At 58.1% G+C, this 19,350-nt stretch overlaps 1 protein-coding gene across 1 annotated transcript in view; it reads left to right on the top strand.

Annotated features, from left to right (window-relative positions):
• Positions 1-19,350, top strand: part of LRP1 (LDL receptor related protein 1) — an 85,956-nt gene that overhangs the window by 50,194 nt on the left and 16,412 nt on the right. Inside the window, exons 28-55 of the mRNA XM_030939380.1 lie at positions 212-343; positions 651-878; positions 1,104-1,278; positions 1,369-1,463; positions 1,704-1,853; positions 2,038-2,178; positions 2,560-2,694; positions 5,463-5,594; positions 5,877-6,011; positions 6,188-6,317; positions 6,439-6,565; positions 6,950-7,101; positions 7,192-7,316; positions 7,642-8,019; positions 9,364-9,553; positions 12,888-13,092; positions 13,405-13,597; positions 15,622-15,747; positions 15,954-16,082; positions 16,371-16,490; positions 16,704-16,817; positions 17,162-17,311; positions 17,385-17,507; positions 17,792-17,908; positions 18,087-18,215; positions 18,473-18,595; positions 18,678-18,818; positions 18,902-19,092. Coding sequence (XP_030795240.1) covers positions 212-343; positions 651-878; positions 1,104-1,278; positions 1,369-1,463; positions 1,704-1,853; positions 2,038-2,178; positions 2,560-2,694; positions 5,463-5,594; positions 5,877-6,011; positions 6,188-6,317; positions 6,439-6,565; positions 6,950-7,101; positions 7,192-7,316; positions 7,642-8,019; positions 9,364-9,553; positions 12,888-13,092; positions 13,405-13,597; positions 15,622-15,747; positions 15,954-16,082; positions 16,371-16,490; positions 16,704-16,817; positions 17,162-17,311; positions 17,385-17,507; positions 17,792-17,908; positions 18,087-18,215; positions 18,473-18,595; positions 18,678-18,818; positions 18,902-19,092 — 4,286 coding nt within the window. The remainder of the gene's footprint in view (positions 1-211; positions 344-650; positions 879-1,103; positions 1,279-1,368; positions 1,464-1,703; positions 1,854-2,037; positions 2,179-2,559; positions 2,695-5,462; positions 5,595-5,876; positions 6,012-6,187; positions 6,318-6,438; positions 6,566-6,949; positions 7,102-7,191; positions 7,317-7,641; positions 8,020-9,363; positions 9,554-12,887; positions 13,093-13,404; positions 13,598-15,621; positions 15,748-15,953; positions 16,083-16,370; positions 16,491-16,703; positions 16,818-17,161; positions 17,312-17,384; positions 17,508-17,791; positions 17,909-18,086; positions 18,216-18,472; positions 18,596-18,677; positions 18,819-18,901; positions 19,093-19,350) is intronic.

Here is a 19,350-nt window from a genome sequence, read left to right as displayed (position 1 = left end):
GAGGAGAGGGCAGTGAGAACAGGAGCAAGTGTGCTGGGACGGCAGGGGTGGGCCGGCTGTTGACAGAGGCACTGTCTAGCAGCAGAGGAGGGTCTAGCAGTAGTGGCTGCTGGAACAGGGGGAGGAGAGTGGGTGAGGGAGGGGTGGTCCATGTAGGGAGCAGCAAGTCACAGGATTGTCTGGCTTCTTCTCTTCTCCACCCTGCCCCCAGCTCCCAATCCCTGTGAGGCCAATGGGGGCCGGGGCCCCTGCTCCCACCTGTGTCTCATCAACTACAACCGGACCGTGTCCTGTGCCTGCCCCCACCTCATGAAGCTCCACAAGGACAAAACTACTTGCTATGGTAGGAGCCCCTCCCTCCAGAGCCAGTGAGCAACTGAGGCTGGAGGGAAGGCTGCAGGCCCCAGGCTCCTGGTTGTCACCGAAGGCAGAGTCCCAGTCAGGAGGGTCCCAATAGGAGAGGCTCCAGAGACAGCCACTGTGAGAAGGGGCTACAGGTCTGCCAGGGAGGCTGCACCCAGTGGGGTGTGTCCATGGAACCAAGGGCCAGTAGCAAACAGACAGATCCAGAAGAAGGCAGGGCCTGAAACCAGGTGGGTGGGAAGCACAGAGGCAGGGACTGCCTTCAGTGACCAGCCCGTGCCCCACAGAGTTTAAGAAGTTCCTGCTGTACGCACGTCAGATGGAGATCCGAGGTGTGGACCTGGATGCCCCCTACTACAACTACATCATTTCCTTCACGGTGCCCGACATCGACAACGTCACAGTGCTAGACTACGATGCCCGTGAGCAGCGTGTGTACTGGTCTGATGTGCGGACACAGGCCATCAAGCGGGCCTTCATCAACGGCACAGGCGTGGAGACGGTCGTCTCTGCAGGTTCTTCCTGGCCCTGGATGCCCACCAGTGGACATGGGCACCCCCACCCACCCCTTGCTCCCAACCCTGGTCTCCTTGATCCGAGTGGTCCTTCTCCCAGTCCTGTTGCCCCTCAGTTCTCCAGCCTGGTTTCCTGATCCCTTTTCTCCAGAAAGCACACTGGCTCCCCTCCTGACCCACTGCCCTGCAGACACCCAACAACCGACTCCCTGCTTGTGCCCTCAGACTTGCCAAATGCCCATGGGCTGGCTGTGGACTGGGTCTCCCGAAACCTGTTCTGGACAAGCTATGACACCAATAAGAAGCAGATCAATGTGGCCCGGCTGGATGGCTCCTTCAAGAACGCAGTGGTGCAGGGCCTGGAGCAGCCCCATGGCCTTGTCGTCCACCCTCTGCGTGGGTCAGTCTAGGGCCCAGGGCCAGGGAGCATGGGGTGTGGGGCTGGGAAGAAGAGGACCCTGACCTTTCCCTCTTGGTACTCTCCCCCCAGGAAGCTCTACTGGACCGATGGTGACAACATCAGCATGGCCAACATGGACGGCAGCAATCGCACCCTGCTCTTCAGTGGCCAGAAGGGCCCCGTGGGTACGAGCTTCCCTGCCCACCCCCACAGCCTTTCCCTACTTCCTTGACCAGGAGGTGCTCGCAGGGTCTCTCAGGTGCCCCTCAGCCTCCCCAGAGCCACAGCTTAGTGCCTGTTCTCACCACCTGCCCCCTCACCTCCCCCCCACGCACAGCCACACATCCTTACACACATCCTCTGCTCCCATCCCTGGATCCCCAGCCCTGGGCTAGACTCCCTGGCAGTGACACCCCCTTTTCCAGGTCTGGCTATTGACTTCCCTGAAAGCAAACTCTACTGGATCAGCTCCGGGAACCACACCATCAACCGCTGCAACCTGGATGGGAGTGGGCTGGAGGTCATCGATGCCATGCGGAGCCAGCTGGGCAAGGCCACCGCCCTGGCCATCATGGGTGAGGGCTGCTGGGTGAAGCAGAGATGACACAGAGCAGGCCAGGCCAGACCTACTGGGAGATGGGCTGGCTTGGGTCAGAATCTCACCATGTGGGGGGGCCTGATGACTTAGAGCCAATGGGCCCTTCAGGAGAGCTGGGTGTGGGGCCTTCCCAAGGGTCTCATCCCCTCCTACTGCCCCAGGGGACAAGCTGTGGTGGGCAGATCAGGTGTCGGAGAAGATGGGCACATGCAGCAAGGCCGACGGCTTGGGCTCCGTCGTCCTGCGGAACAGCACCACCCTGGTGATGCACATGAAGGTCTATGATGAGAGCATCCAGCTGGGTAAGTGTGAGGCCGGGCGGCCGCTGGGGTCTCAGGGGTAACAGGGGAGGCTCCAGAGCTGCAGGCTGCAGGTCCATGGGGCAAGGGAGTAAGTAGGTTAGGCTGCACGGGGCAAGGGAGTAAGTAGGTTAGGCTGCACCCACCACCCAAAGGGATTCCTTGTTTCCTTCTCACAAAGGCACCTTATAGGCTTCCAGCAGCCCTATTCATAAGGCCAGGGGCCCAGGAGGACAGAAAACCTGAGAGCCGGGTGGGGTGGTGACTCCCATTAGGTCCAGGGTAAAGGCAGTGACCATTCTGTTTCTGAGCAGCCCAAGCCTGACCCTGAGGTCCCAAGGAGGGCCACCTAACCCTTTCCCTCTGCCTCCCACCTGCCCCCAGACCATAAGGGCACCAACCCCTGCAGTGTCAACAACGGTGACTGCTCCCAGCTCTGCCTGCCCACGTCAGAGACGACCCGCTCCTGCATGTGCACAGCCGGCTATAGCCTCCGGAGTGGCCAGCAGGCCTGTGAGGGTCAGTGCCTGGCTCTCCTCCCAGCCTTGTCCCAGCTCCCCAACCCTGACCCCTCCTACCCTACAGCCCCACCTTCCTCTTCTTACCTTGGGGACAAGACTACATTCATGGTGTAGGGGACACTGGACCATGAAGTGGCTATGAGTTTCCAGTGCCTCCAGTAGGATTTTGGAAAAATAGATGTCAGCAGGCAGATCACTGGCAGCTGCATGGAAGAGGCATGCTCTGAGCTGGGTTTTTTTTTTTTTTTTTTTTTTTTTTTTTTTTTTTTTTTTTTTTTTTGAGGCGGAGTCTCGCTCTGTCCCCGGGACTGGAGTGCAGTGGCCGGATCTCAGCTCACTGCAAGCTCCGCCTCCCGGGTTCACGCCATTCTCCTGGCTCAGCCTCCCGAGTAGCTGGGACTACAGGCGCCCGCCACCTCGCCCGGCTAGTTTTTGTATTTTTAGTAGAGACGGGGTTTCACCGTGTTAGCCAGGATGGTCTCGATCTCCTGACCTCGTGATCCGCCCGTCTCGGCCTCCCAAAGTGCTGGGATTACAGGCTTGAGCCACCGCGCCCGGCCTTTTTTTTTTTTTTTTTTTTTTTGAGACGGAGTCTCGCTGTGTCGCCCAGGCTGGAGTGCAGTGGCCGGATCTCAGCTCACTGCAAGCTCCGCCTCCCGGGTTCCCGCCATTCTCCCGCCTCAGCCTCCGAGTAGCTGGGACTACAGGCGCCGCCACCACGCCCGGCTAGTTTTTTGTATTTTTAGTAGAGACGGGGTTTCACCGTGTTAGCCAGGAGGGTCTCGATCTCCTGACCTTGTGATCCGCCCGCCTCGGCCTCCCAAAGTGCTGGGATTACAGGCTTGAGCCACCGCGCCCGGCTGAGCTGGGTTTTATAGGGCAAGTAGGATTTGGATGCATGGCTCAAAGAAGAGGGAACTATACACAATGTAAGGTGTGTGTGGGGGCCCCAGCCAAGAGTGGTGGGCAAAGTGTGGGGAAGTCCCGGAGATAAGGCTGTGAGCTAGGCGGGGCTCCTGTGTTCTCAGCCAGGAGTGCCTGGAAAGTGATGTTTGGGGAAGATCAACCTGACCACATTGGTGATGGGGAAGAAACAGAGGCAGTTAAACCAGTTAGGAGGCTATTAGGAGTAATCGGAGTGTAAGGAGATGATGGGCCTGGGCTGGGCTCAGCAAGGGTTGAAGAAAAGGAATGAAACTCAGACGCATTTCACAAGAACCTGCTAACTGATTTATGAGCTTGCGGGGTGGGGGGGTGGGGGGGGCGGGGACAGCATTTCCCAAATGTGCATTCCTAGGAGCCTCCCTCTTTTATGTGGGTAGATTTTACCAAAAGAAATTCTGAGTTGAACAAAGTTTAAGAGTGTTTTGTGCTGCAGAACTTCTCAGAGCCTTGAATATGTTTATGTGTGCTAAGAATTTTTCAAGTGTTTGGGGTTTTCCAAAACTCACTTGACCTTCATTCTTTTTTTCATGGAGTCTGAGCAACCAGGGCCCATTTGGGGATTCACTTTGGGACATGCTGTATCAAAGGGATAAAGGCAAGGGAGGATTCTGAGATGCATGGGTAGTGGTGCCTCAAGACATGGGAAAACTGGGCCAGGCACGGTGGCTCATGCCTGTAATCCCAGCACTTTGGGAGGCCGAGGCAGGCCAATCACTTGAGGTCAGGAGTTTGAGTCTAGCCTGGCCAACATGGCAAAACTCTGTCTCTACTAAAACCACAGAAATTAGCTGGGTGTGGTGGCGGGCACCTGTAATCCCAGCTACTCAGAAGACTGAGGCAGGAGAATTGCTTGAACTGGGGAGGCAGAGGTTGCAGTGGGCCAATATTGCGCCACTGCACTCCAGCCTGGGCAACAGATCAAGACTCCACCTTAATAAAAAAAAAAAAAAAAAAAAAAAAAAGAACCTAGCGTGGTGGCTCACCCCTGTAATCCCAGCACTTTGGGGGGCGGAAGCGGGCAGATTACCTTGAAGCTGGGGTTCGAGACCAGCCTGACCAACATGGAGAAACCCTGTCTCTACTAAAAATACAAAATTAGCCGGGCGTGGTGGTACATGCCTGTAATCCCAGCTACTCGGGAGACTGAGGCAGGAGAATCACTTGAACCCAGGACGCGGAGGTTGCGGTGAGCCAAGATTGCGTCATTGCACTTCAGCCTGGGCAACAAGAGCAAAACTTCGTCTCAAAAAGACAAAAAAAAAAAAAAAAAAAAAAAAGAAAGAAAGAAAGAAAGAAAAGAAAAAGAAATGGGATAACTGATAATGAGACTGGCCTAGGAGTGACCTTATAGGGTTGAGTTTTAAGTGTTGGAGAGAGGGTGTGGCATGGACCAGACAGAGGGAGGACAAAGAGGAAACTAGAATCAGGCTGAGCGCCAAACTGGAAGTCTAGATTTTGGAATCACCTAGTCCTGATTGTATGGTCTGAATTCCCAGACTTTCCCTAAGGGACTTGCAGGGTGCAGATTGGGTTGTGCTGGGTGGAGGAGGGCAGAGCACAAGGCAAGAAATCTGGGTCTCTGCTGCCCTCTCATGGTGGCTAGGAGTCCTGCAGGTGGTTCCCCAGAGCTACCAGCCAGGTGAGCTTCCTCCCGGTCCATGCTCCGACCTCAGACTAGGGTGTGTGTGCTGGGTGGAGGATAGGGATGATGGCGGGGGAAGACATCAAAGGAGAAGCAGAGAACGGTTGGAGGGTGACAGCAACCAAGTTTAAGGGGAGAGTGTTGGCCATACCCATGCCTTAAGTGTCCTTGCGTTTCAGGCGTGGGTTCCTTTCTCCTGTACTCTGTGCACGAAGGAATCAGGGGAATTCCTCTGGATCCCAATGACAAGTCAGATGCCCTGGTCCCAGTGTCCGGGACCTCACTGGCTGTCGGCATCGACTTCCATGCTGGTGAGCCATTTAGTGGTGGAGGGAGTTGGGCGTGGTGGAGGGAGTTGGGCGTGGTGTGGGAGCTTTAGGGGTAGTGTGGTGTGCCCTGAGGGTCCAGTGAGAGGCTGCCTGAATCGGCCCTAGGTGGGGCACTTGCTACAGCTGCCACCCCGACTCCACCTCCCCTTCCAAGCACCTGACCCCTCCCGCACTCTCTCACCTGTCCTGAGCCTTGTGAGATTTTGACCCCTCGCCTTACCCCTGCCTTACTGGTCATCCCCATGTCACCTCCTCCAACTCCAGAAAATGACACCATCTACTGGGTGGACATGGGCCTGAGCACGATCAGCCGGGCCAAGCGGGACCAGACGTGGCGTGAAGACGTGGTGACCAATGGCATTGGCCGCGTGGAGGGCATCGCAGTGGACTGGATCGCAGGTGAGCAGTGGGTGGGTTTGTGGGGCTTGAGGTGTGGCAGAGGACTGGGGGATGTGGGGGGAGGAGGAGTTGGTGGGAGCAGGAAGAGGAGCTGCAGAGGTGCCTGGGGGCTTGGAGGACAACAGGTCCACCTGTCCTCACCCAACCTCCCTGAGCCCCACCAACTTCCTCCTTAGGCAACATCTACTGGACGGACCAGGGCTTCGATGTCATCGAGGTCGCCCGGCTCAATGGCTCCTTCCGCTACGTGGTGATCTCCCAGGGTCTAGACAAGCCCCGGGCCATCACCGTCCACCCAGAGAAAGGGTGAGGAGCTGGACAGACTGGCTCCGGTCTGGCCTTGTCATTCTGCCCATGGCCCATGCTGATGAGGCCCTGTCTCCTCCAGGGTCTGGGGACTGACCCCCACTTCCCCCTTACCCCACAGGTACCTGTTCTGGACTGAGTGGGGTCAGTATCCGCGTATTGAGCGGTCTCGGCTAGATGGCACGGAGCGTGTGGTGCTGGTCAATGTCAGCATCAGCTGGCCCAATGGCATCTCAGTGGACTACCAGGTTCGCACGCCAACTTGGCCCTGGAGCCGATGGTAGACCCCTGACCCAGACCCCTCCTCCCTGTGATGAGCCCATTCTGGGATGACATGAAGCCCAAGGGAGGTCACGGGGTCTCCCGGCCCAGCCCTGCACCCAGAGTAGGACTCCTGCTACCACAGAGATGATGGGCAGGGATCGCTCAGAAGTGGGGAGTAGGGGAGGGGAGGGATGCCTGGATGTTGCCTTATCAGCAGGGCAGAGGGCAGGAGTGTGTGCAGGAGGCAGGAGTGAGGGGGGAGGCTGAACTGAGGGCCCCACTCTGGCCCACGCACTCCCTGCTGCCCCGGACATGGGGCTGGCAGTGGGTTCAGCTCTGGAGGTGAGGTGGGTGCCTCTGGCCTGTAGGATGGGAAGCTGTACTGGTGTGATGCACGGACAGACAAGATTGAACGAATCGACCTGGAGACGGGTGAGAACCGCGAGGTGGTTCTGTCCAGCAACAACATGGACATGTTTTCAGTGTCTGTGTTTGAGGATTTCATCTACTGGAGTGACAGGTGAGGGCTTCTGTCCTGGCCTCCTCAGCTGATCTGTTCCTTCCTTCCCCGCTCCACTGATGCTCTGCTTGTGACCTGTCCTTCCCTCAGGACTCACGCCAACGGCTCCATCAAGCGCGGAAGCAAAGACAATGCCACAGACTCCGTGCCCCTGCGAACCGGCATCGGCGTCCAGCTTAAAGATATCAAAGTCTTCAACCGGGACCGGCAGAAAGGTGAGGCCGGGGCTCTGGGCTGAGGTGGAGAGGTGAGGGGGACTCTGGCCTGGGAGGGCGCTCCCCAGGGAACCCAGCGTGAGAGGGCCAGGAGACAAGTTAGACCCATGGGGCACCTTCCGATGGCCCAAGAGACCCAGGGATGGGGAGGAAAGCCTGAGGTGCCCCGGGACAGATCTAGATTTTGGGCTCTGGGCCCTGGAAGGTCGTCCAAGCTGGGAATACCGAGGCAGAGGGCAGCACTTTTGCCAAAGCCTGGATGACAAAGGCACTAGCGAGCCTTTCCCAAGGCAGGCCCTGCCCTCTGTACCCTCCCCTCCCCCAGGCACCAACGTGTGCGCGGTGGCCAATGGTGGGTGCCAGCAGCTGTGTCTGTACCGGGGCCGTGGGCAGCGGGCCTGCGCCTGTGCCCACGGGATGCTGGCTGAAGACGGAGCATCGTGCCGCGAGTACGCCGGCTACCTGCTCTACTCGGAGCGCACCATTCTCAAGAGCATCCACCTGTCCGATGAGCGCAACCTCAATGCGCCCGTGCAGCCCTTCGAGGACCCTGAGCACATGAAGAACGTCATTGCCCTGGCCTTTGACTACCGGGCAGGCACCTCTCCGGGCACCCCCAATCGCATCTTCTTCAGCGACATCCACTTTGGGAACATTCAGCAGATCAACGATGATGGCTCCAGGAGGATCACCATTGTGGAGAGTGAGCCCAGACCCCAAGTCTTCCCAGGAAGTGGGACGTGGGGCGGGGAGCAGCACAGACTCTCAGACCCCAACCAGGCACTCTACCCTGAATCCCAGCAGCCGCAACTCAGCCAAATCCCACTGCACCCCCGCAGTTACATGACTCCTGATTTGGAGTCAGTGTCGGCTCCCATCTTCCTCCTGCCACTGGTCCTAGTTCTGCCTTCCGGGCTGCACAGAACAAGCCAGAGGTCACTGTGGAGCCCAGCGCTCACAAACCCAGGCTGCAGACACGGGGCTGAGCTCCAGTCATTTGGGGTTTCAGTAACTTGGGTCAGTTTCCTGCTCTTGCCAAACCTAAGCCTTCCCATCTGCATGGTGAGACAGAATTCCTTGAGCTGCTGCACATGAAGGCCTAGCTCAGTGATGCTGGGGATGGAGTGTGTGCTCTGGAAAGAGCAGTTACAGTGTCAGGGCTGTCATCATAGGACAGCCTTTCAGCTCTTTGAAAACTGCATCCCACTACATTTTTTCTTCTTCAGCCTGGTTACCACCAGGTCCTTTGACTCATTCATTTGCTCATTTATTCATTCAGCTGGTCCATAAAGACCTGCCAGGCACCGAACTAGGTGCTGCATGTTCAGACCTGTCCTTTCAGCCTTCTCTGGGACATTTTCTGCTGCAACTTAGTCCAGCCCACATGTCTGTCTAAAAATGTAGCATCTGAAGCTAAACCCGGTACTCCATGCTCGCAGCTTGATCAGGACAGACTGGCAGATCAATCCCCAGTCCCCTGGAAGGGATGTCCCCTCCCCTCTGGCTGTTTGCAGACCATACCACAGCATGGCCTTTTGGCAGCCACATCGCTTTTAGCCACTAACGTCTTTTCTCTTACACTGCTGTTCAGCTGTGTCTCTCACTGTGCCTTGGTTCTTTAACCTGAGTTTAAGATGTCTGCTTTATAAAATAATCAATCCAGCTCAGGGTCTTTTTAAGTCGGGGGCTCCCCGGTACAGCCCAAGTAGGCTTTGATTTACTGGAATCTATATTGCACTCAACTCAGCGGAACTACAGCTCCAGGAAAGTGCAACCACACCAGGAAGCCCGATCGCCCTGACTGGGAAGACCGAGGGAGAGGGTTGGGAGGTGACCACGGGTCATTTGGGTGAGGACAGCAGAGGTTGGGGGCACTGAGTCAGACCCTGGTGCCCCCGAGCCCCCTCTGCTGCACCTCATGCACTCCCATGCGCCACACTTCCCCTTCCAGCCAGGACAGCACGTGTCCCAGGCTGTCCCCCATTGCTCCTGTGCAGGCTGCCCTCTGGCTCCCTCCCGCCCAATGGCTGCTCCTGTCTCTTCACAGATGTGGGCTCCGTGGAAGGCCTGGCCTATCACCGTGGCTGGGACACTCTCTATTGGACAAGCTACACGACATCCACCATCACGCGCCACACAGTGGACCAGACCCGCCCGGGGGCCTTTGAGCGTGAGACCGTCATCACTATGTCTGGAGATGACCACCCACGGGCCTTCGTGTTGGACGAGTGCCAGAAGTGAGCTGCTGCCTGGGGATGGGGATAGTGGGGAGAGGTGGGACTTGGGGCCGCAGAAACTCCCCAGGCAGACCCAGGTGGGGGTGCAGGAGAGGCAAGCCCTCACTTGAGCTCCACCCTTCCCTGCTGTGTGATCTGGGGGGAGTTGCAAAAGCTTCCTAAGCTTCAGGTTCCTCTTCTGTGGTACAAGCTGGCTAAGATTTCAGCTGCCTGCACCAAGGGGAGCATTAGGAGTGTGGGGGACGCTCTGCCTCTGTGGTTGATTCATTCATCAGAACACCATGTTGGAGGCACAGGGTAGGGCCTCTAGCTCTGGGATCCAAAGCTTCAGGCAAAGAATGTCTGTTGAACCTGTCGTATGGAAGCCTCAGGCTGGGCCTATCAAGCCACCTACCTGGGCTGAGAAGTCATACTTGTGGGAAGCAATGGTAACTGGCACAGGGCTGTATACGGGTGACCACAGGTCTCAAGAAGGCAGTAGATTGGCCCAGAGCCTGGAAGTGGAAAGACAAGGAAGGCCAGCTTGGACAGGGCAAGTGCTTTGAGCAAAAGCCTGAAGAAAGGCAAATTCAAGACAGGGAGAACAGAAGGGGACCTCTGCACGCCATGGGACGTAGGCAGGCCTGAACCCAGCCGGGAAGTGAGGTCAGGGTGCGGAGGAGTTAGGAGCACAAGCCAGGACAGGTGGCAGGAAGCACCTGGCGGTGGGTACTCCCCCTGGAGGGTTCACCCGCAGTCGGCCTGCTCTGTTCTCCCACAAGGGCAGCCCTCATCCTGGCTGTTTGGGCCTCTAGTGAGCCACCCCCTCGCCTTAGGGATCCTGGCCCACATGTGAGCAACATTTTTTTTGCCAATTCAGCAGTGCTTGGAATGTTTTTCAAAAGCTTTACTAGGAAACTAGTAAACACAACCCAAAGCAGCTGTACAGATATGTGAGCGTCCCGAACCCAGATTCCCCCCACCTGTACCCCAGTGTCAGTCACATCCAGCCTGGTTCAAGGGCCCTCTGTTTCCTCCTGCCTCTGTTGTCTGGCACGTCTGCAGCTGATGACGAAGGTCCAGTCCCCGCTTCCATAAACCTTGGCTGCCTCACCTGTCTGGGGATGGCCTCAGGGCCTGTCCCTCATGAGTCTGGAGCCTCCATGGAGGGTCCAGCAGGGCTGCCATGCCCTCGTCCCAGAGGACATGTCCTCCTGGCTGCCCACCAAGCTCCTTTCCTATGAGCCAAGGGGATTCCGTTGCACATTCAGCGAGTGGCTTTTGAGAGCAAAGAAGGTGCAGAGGACCCAGTGGGGAGCGTGAGGGGCGTCATGAAGAGCTTCGTGGCTGTGTGCTGAGGACTGGCCCTGCCTGGAAGTCAGGGAACATGTCCTTGAAGAGGAGGCATGTGAGCCGACATCTGAGGATGGCAGGAGTGGCTGAATGGGAGCATGGTCCCAGCGCCCAGGAGAAAGAGCTGAGCCAGCAGGAGGGGCCCTCTCCCTGGTCAGAAGGAGCAGGCACTTTCAGGGAATAGGAAGGAGGCGATGTGGACCCCAATGGAGGGGGCAGGGGCCAGTGGAGACTCCAACAACCCAGCCTCCCCCTGAGCCCTCCCTGCAGTCGGCCCTGGGGCACTGATGACCCTGTGGAGTCACAGTCGGATAGTTAGAAGGTCTGCCATGTTGCTGGACACTGAGCACCTGCCCCAGGAAAGCCTCTCTCTTCCCTCCCGCCACATTCCTGGGAAGCAGGTTCACCCAGACCACAGTTGTGTCACATGGAGGAGTTTGTTGACGCCAGGAGGAAAACCACTTCTCACCGCAGGTGTGAGTGGTTTCACCTGAGGTGTGGGAGTCCCTGGTGGGGACTGACAGGCCAAGTCGAATCCTGACAAGCCAGGAAGATGACCGGTCGCTGCCCCAGGACACCCATTCTCCCTTGTGGAGGCTAGAGGGACACGCCGCCTCCCTCCCAACTTACATCCTGATTCCAGAGCCATCACACACCCCTGCTCTCCTCCAGGATGAGGCCCTTAAGGTCAGAGCTTCTCATGAGCTCGTGGAGGCTCAGGGCAGCCAATGTCTCCCGAGGGGCAGAGCAGCACCATTTTCCTACGTGAGCCCAGCAGAAGGCGCGGTAGTTCAATGGTGCTGGAGACGCTGGGGGTGGACAAGAAGGGTGTGACCTGGAGAGGTCTGAGGAGACAAGTTCACAGGCCAGAGGAGAGATCTGTGGGCAGAACGGTGAGGGGCGGAGGTGGGAGGGGGCCAGAGGCACTGGGGTGGGGGCAGGGGCAGGTCCTGTTAGGGAACTGGAGAACGGAGCTGGCTTTCGTGTGGCTTGGTGGTCTCAGACTCCACTGTGCGTAAGGATCGCCTGGGAGCAAGAGAATTTGGAGTCCTCTGCCCTGCCTTGGTCCTAGCTGAGTGACAAGCTCTGGGACTGAGGGCCCAGGGCTCACCATCCAATGCCGGTGGTCCGAGGACCACTCTGTCACACCCAGGGTAGTGCTTGACCAGCCTTGAGGCCTTCCTCCAGCCTCAGTACCACCCCACAAGGAGCACAGCATAACTGGGGGCTGGCTGTTCCCATTGCCTCCTTTACTGAGAGGAAACCAAGGCTGAGAGGGGTGACAGGCTCGTTCGAGGTCAGAGCCATTATGAGGCAGAACGGTGGCTCCAACCCCAAACATGCAAAGGCCTCAAAGTACGGAGAAGGGGACTCTTGAGAATTCCTTGAGGATAGGACCCACATACCCCAGGACCAGGGACACACGCCACACTCAGCTCCACAAGGGCTTCCTGAATGGTCTGGAAGACAGCCAGCCTCCCTGCACAGAAGAGAGCAGTTAAGAATAAACTCCTGGGAAATACTCACATAGCGTGTGCCATCTGTCCTTAAGATGGAGATTAACTTCTTCCACTCTCACAACCACCCTGCAAGGCAGGTGGTGCTACCATCCCCACCTCATAGAGGAGGAAACTGAGGGACAGGGCTGTTGAGCAAGTTACCTAAGGGCACCTAGTTGGTGGGTGGCGTAGCCAGGGCTGGAACCCCAGAGCCTGTCTCACTTGGCTCACTTCTTAGGAAGTAGACGGTCACTGCCCAGATACTGCAATGTGAATATCTCACACTTGGCCCTCATCCCCTCACACTCAGCCACCTCGTGTGAGAAATGTCTGTGCAATAGCGGGGCCCTTCATGGGCATCGGGGCACTGTTGGCCTCGATGACTCTGAGGTTGCTTTGCCTTGGCGGGCCTCCAGGTTCCAGGTGCCTACGTGTCCTGGCCTGTATCCTCTGTGGTAGACTCTCAGGCTTTGCCTCCTGATCCCTGGACCCTCTTCCCCCAGCCTCATGTTCTGGACCAACTGGAATGAGCAGCATCCCAGCATCATGCGGGCAGCACTCTCGGGAGCCAATGTCCTGACCCTCATCGAGAAGGATATCCGCACCCCCAACGGCCTGGCCATCGACCACCGTGCTGAGAAGCTCTACTTCTCTGACGCCACCCTGGACAAGATTGAGCGGTGCGAGTATGACGGCTCCCACCGCTATGTGAGTCTGCGGGGTGGGTGAGCTGGCGGGCGGCTGAGGGGAGGCCAGGGCCAGGGTCAGCCCCATCAGCTGAGACCATCCAGGCACAGACATGGTGGGAGCAGCTGGGAGGAGGTGAGTCCTTCCAGGCCCCAGCCTCGGGCAACCCCACCCTGTCCAGCTTGCTCCTCATCAGCTAGATGAGGGAGATGGCAGGATGACTCTGCGGGCCCTCATTCTGTGGCTGTCAGAGGCCAGGCCAGGCTGTGGTCCAGTGGAGACTGGGCGAGAGGCCCAAGAGATGCTGTAACAGTGATGGCGCTGTCTCCACAGGTGATCCTAAAGTCAGAGCCTGTCCACCCCTTCGGGCTGGCCGTGTATGGGGAGCATATTTTCTGGACCGACTGGGTGCGGCGGGCAGTGCAGCGGGCCAACAAGCACGTGGGCAGCAACATGAAGCTGCTACGCGTGGACATCCCCCAGCAGCCCATGGGCATCATCGCCGTGGCCAACGACACCAACAGCTGTGAGTGGAGCTGCCGCCACCTGCCTCGCCCTCCTGCCTATCCTGCCTGGACATACAAACACACACCCCACACCCCCCCCACACATACCACACACACCCCACACACATACCACACACACATCCCACACATACTATACTACACACACCACACAACATATACCACACCCCCCCACACACACACCCCACACACACACACCAAACCACACATACCACACACACATTCCATACACCACATAAACACACACCCCCACACACACACCACACACATACCACACACACCCCCCACACCACACATACACTGCACACCACATACACACACCACATATATCACACACACACACCACACCACACATACACTGCACACCACATACACACACCACACATATCATACACACCCCACATATACCACACCACACACACACCACATACACACACACCACACACACACGCCACATACACACAGATACCACACACACATCCCACACATACTATACTACACCACACCACATATACCACACTCTTCCCACACACACAACACACACACCACACCATACACCCCCCCACACCACACACCACATACACACACCCCCAACATGTACACACACATACACACCCCACACACAAACCACACACACCACACATACCACACACACACACCTCACACCACATATACCACACATATCCCACACACCACATACACACACACCCCCACAAACGCACCACACACACCACACATACACCCCCCTCACACACACACACCACACACCACACACCCCACACATATCACATACACACACCACCACACGCACCACACATATCACACACACTGCACACCCCACACACACCCCCACACACCACACCACATACACACATTCCCCACACACACCACACATACCACATACACACACCACCACACATACACCACATACCACATACACTGCAGCACACACAAGACACACACCACACCATACAACACACCATACACACCACACAGGACACACCACACCCAGCCAACACACACGCACACCACAACATATATACACATACACCACACATACTGTACCACATACACACAGCACACACACCATACCACACACACACACCACATACACACATACCACACACACTGCAGCACACACAAGACACACACCACACCATACAACACACCACACACACACCACACACCACACACCAACACACACATACCACATACACACCACACATGACACATACACACCACACATAGGACTTACATACACACGCCACATACCTACCACCCACAACACATATTACACACCACATAGTACACACACACACACATCATACAGACATACTATAAACACCTCACACACACTTGCCTGGTCCTGCTGTCCCTGAGCCTCCGTTACACAGACACACACAGCTGTACACACCTTTGAAACTGCAAAACCCTCAGTGCTCCTGTACCCCTTCCCCCCAAGACAATCTATGCACACAGATGGACTCTGCACATGCCTGGCGTCTCCTCCACATTGCACACACACATTCATGTCACCCCCGCCCCTCAGGGCTCATCCACGCCCTTGGTGCCCCCACCCCCACCCTGGTCACTCTCCTCACTTGGAGCAACACAGACACCTGAGAGCCTGGGTGCATGTGCCCTCAGTGGGCACAAGTACATGCCCCACCACCCCCCACAACAGACCTGCAGCTTTCCCAGGCATCTCTCATGCGCCCTGGGGCTCACTACTGCACCCATAATCTCAGGGCCCTCAGACTGGAATCTCTCAGAAACACTCAAAGCCCACCGTGCCCTGCCTAAAAGCATACACATCCTCAACAGCACAGCTGCCAAAAACCCCATGCACCTGGCCCTTCCACAGCAGCCATCCCCATGCCCTTCCCACTGGCTGCAAGCCGCTGTGCCTGCCATGGCTGAGCAGAGGCTTGGGAGCTCCGTGAAGTCAGTGAGTGGGGTGGGCACTCTGGGTACATGCACAATAGCAAACACTCTGCAGCCCTGCGCCCGCCCTGTCCCTGCTCAGGTGAACTCTCTCCATGCCGAATCAACAATGGTGGCTGCCAGGACCTGTGTCTGCTCACTCACCAGGGCCATGTCAACTGCTCGTGCCGAGGGGGCCGAATCCTCCAGGATGACCTCACCTGCCGAGGTGAGACAGGCGGCGGGGGAGGGGCTGGCAGGGAACCCAAGCACACACGGGGGATGGTGACCATCTCCCCAACGCGCTCCAGCCCAGCTCCTCAAAGCCTTTTGCCAAGAAGAAGCTGCTGATGACCTCAGCTCCAGGGGGGAGGAGGCGTGGGCACTGGGGCCCACAACCCTGGCTCAGAAAGCTCCCTCCACCTCCCTCCCCAGCGGTGAATTCCTCTTGCCGAGCACAAGATGAGTTTGAGTGTGCCAATGGTGAGTGCATCAACTTCAGCCTGACCTGCGACGGCGTCCCCCACTGCAAGGACAAGTCCGATGAGAAGCCATCCTACTGCAGTAAGGAGCCCTCTGCAGCCCCTGCCTCTTCTAGGTCCAAAGCCCAGGTCCTCCTCCCCCAGGTCCCTGGCCCTCTGGCAACAGCCTCAGCCCCTGCAGGATGGAGCAGGATCGGGACCCAGCTTCCTGACCATGAGTTTTGGGAGCTCATGAAGGGCAGAACCACTGTTAGCCTATACTGGGCCTTTGGGTTGGGGGGCGGCCAGCTGGACAGGTGCATGACGTCTCAGGGAGGCAGCCCTTTCCCTGTGCCTGTGGCTGATGTGCAGCCTACTCCTCCATCTGCAGACTCCCGCCGCTGCAAGAAGACTTTCCGCCAGTGCAGCAACGGGCGCTGTGTGTCCAACATGCTGTGGTGCAACGGGGCGGATGACTGTGGGGATGGTTCTGATGAGATCCCCTGCAACAGTGAGTGAGGCGCAATGGCATAACCCATCTATACCTCAGTTCCTGCCCCACCCTTCCCTGGCCGAGCTTTGTCCCTGGGCCCCGTGGTGTCTGGTTTAAGGCACTCTGTGACAGGCCAGGGCAGGTGCTGTGGGCCAGGAGCTCTGTCCTGCGTCCTCCTGGCCCACACAGAGAAAACTCTGGCCTGACGGTACGGGGCGGGCACTGTTCTAGAGACAGCCTGTGGTGTGGGCGAGTTCCGCTGCCGGGACGGGACCTGCATCGGGAACTCCAGCCGCTGCAACCAGTTTGTGGATTGTGAGGATGCCTCAGATGAGATGAACTGCAGTGAGTGACACCCTTTGCTGGCACCTCCTAGGCTCCTCCCCATCGCTCACTGCATCTGCCGCCTTCAGGCCCTCCTGCACCTACCTGCCCACATTCCTCTCCGCCTTGCCTCGTCCCCACTGATAGCCTCCATCTCCCTGAGGCCCTGTCCCCATCCTGCCTCTGCTCCTGGGCTCCCATGGGGTTCCGAGAGGGGGCAGTGAGCAGATGATGCAGACAGCACCCCACTGGAAGGGCATTGTTCAACTTTTGGAAAAGCATGAAGGCACCGTAGGGCTAGCAGCTGCCCCAGTGGGGGATGATCGGGGGGAACCAGGAATCACCCTCACCCCTGCCCCCACCAGGTGCCACCGACTGCAGCAGCTACTTCCGCCTGGGCGTGAAGGGCGTGCTCTTCCAGCCCTGTGAGCGGACCTCGCTCTGCTACGCACCCAGCTGGGTGTGTGACGGCGCCAACGACTGCGGGGACTACAGTGATGAGCGTGACTGCCCAGGTGGGCAGGGGCAGGTGTGTGGTGGGCGGTGGCCTGCGGTGAGCAGGGCCTTCACACCTGCCTCGCCCCCCAGGTGTGAAACGCCCCAGATGCCCCCTGAATTACTTCGCCTGCCCTAGTGGGCGCTGCATCCCCATGAGCTGGACGTGTGACAAGGAGGATGACTGTGAACACGGCGAGGACGAGACCCACTGCAGTGAGTGACCACAGCACCTACTCAGTGCTCCAAGAACCTGCTGGGCCCCACTTCTTAGTCACCCCCAGGAAATGCCCCCTTGGAAAAGGGCACCCAGGGCCTTCACCCCCTGCCCCACACCCCAACTCTTGAGGTTAGACTCAGAGACTCTGCCTCTAGCTGCTGCTCAGCCCCCCAACAGAGGATTGCTGTGGGCATTTCTCCTGTCCTTCCCATGGCATCAGCCTCCCCAGGTGGGTGACCCCCGCCCTTCCCCATCTAACTGTGGCTTCCGACTGCCCCAGACAAGTTCTGCTCAGAGGCCCAGTTTGAGTGCCAGAACCATCGCTGCATCTCCAAGCAGTGGCTGTGTGACGGCAGCGATGACTGTGGGGACGGCTCAGACGAGGCTGCTCACTGTGGTGAGGAAGCTGGGATTCAGCTGGGGGAGGTTTCTCCAGGGAAAGACAGACTCCACCCAATTCCACCCCACACTCAGACACCCCTGCAGACGACGGCGAAGCAGCGAGTGCATCACCTCCGCTGCTGGCCCTCATCCACCCCTCCTGAGTCTCTTGGTGGCCCCCTCTCCCCCCACAGAAGGCAAGACGTGTGGCCCCTCCTCCTTCTCCTGCCCTGGCACCCACGTGTGCGTCCCCGAGCGCTGGCTCTGTGACGGTGACAAAGACTGTGCTGATGGTGCAGACGAGAGCATCGCAGCTGGTTGCTGTGAGTGGCGGGGCTGTGTGGACCGGGTGGACAGCAAATGACCCCAGTCTCACTTTGCAGATGGGGAAGCTGGGGTGCAGGAGAGGAAATGCCTCAGCGGGGTCCGCTGGGGTGGAGCCATAGCTGTAGTCCAGGTGTCCAGACTCCTCATCAAGTGCCCTGCCCACTCTACCAGGAGAACCACAGGAGGTCAGGGTGGGGGACGGTCAGCTGCTGGCTGAGCAGGGCTGAAGGGCTGTGTCCACCTCTGTCCACAGTGTACAACAGCACCTGTGACGACCGTGAGTTCATGTGCCAGAACCGCCAGTGCATCCCCAAGCACTTCGTGTGTGACCATGACCGTGACTGTGCAGATGGCTCCGACGAGTCCCCCGAGTGTGGTGAGCCCTCGGCGGTGGTGGGAGGAGGCCCTGCCCTCCGCTGGGCCAGGGCATCAGCCTCACAGGTCCCTTCCTCCCCCAGAGTACCCGACCTGCGGCCCCAGCGAGTTCCGCTGTGCCAATGGGCGCTGTCTGAGCTCCCGCCAGTGGGAGTGCGATGGTGAGAATGACTGCCACGACCAGAGTGACGAGGCTCCCAAGAACCCACACTGCACCAGCCCAGGTGGGCCCCAGACCCGGCTCCCCTCTGCCCCCTCCCCAGACTGCCTGAGACCCTGCTGACCTGCTGCCTCCGCCCCTCTGCAGAGCACAAGTGCAATGCCTCGTCTCAGTTCCTGTGCAGCAGCGGGCGCTGTGTGGCTGAGGTACTGCTCTGCAATGGCCAGGATGACTGTGGTGACGGCTCGGATGAGCGTGGCTGCCACATCAACGAGTGTCTCAGCCACAAGCTCAGTGGCTGCAGCCAGGACTGTGAGGACCTCAAGATCGGCTTCAAGGTATGCCCAGCCCTGGGGAGGAGCTTCCACACCCCACACGTGCCAGGAGCGCCTTTTTCCACTGCCTCATTCATTCATTCATCCCCTAGACACTGGGGATACAGCAGTGAATGAGACGGAAATCTGCTTGGTTGGGATCTGCCTCTATCTGGCAGGTAGAGAGCCAGCAGATTTGCTGACAGATGAGATACGGAGTGTGAGAGGAAAGGAGGAGTGAGGCGTCAAGTAGGCAAGAGATACACTGGTCTGGAGTTCAAG

Source organism: Rhinopithecus roxellana, chromosome 10, assembly GCF_007565055.1.
Source record: "Rhinopithecus roxellana isolate Shanxi Qingling chromosome 10, ASM756505v1, whole genome shotgun sequence".
In the NCBI taxonomy this organism is placed as follows: domain Eukaryota; kingdom Metazoa; phylum Chordata; class Mammalia; order Primates; family Cercopithecidae; genus Rhinopithecus; species Rhinopithecus roxellana.
This window is presented reverse-complemented; position numbering and strand designations above follow the sequence as displayed.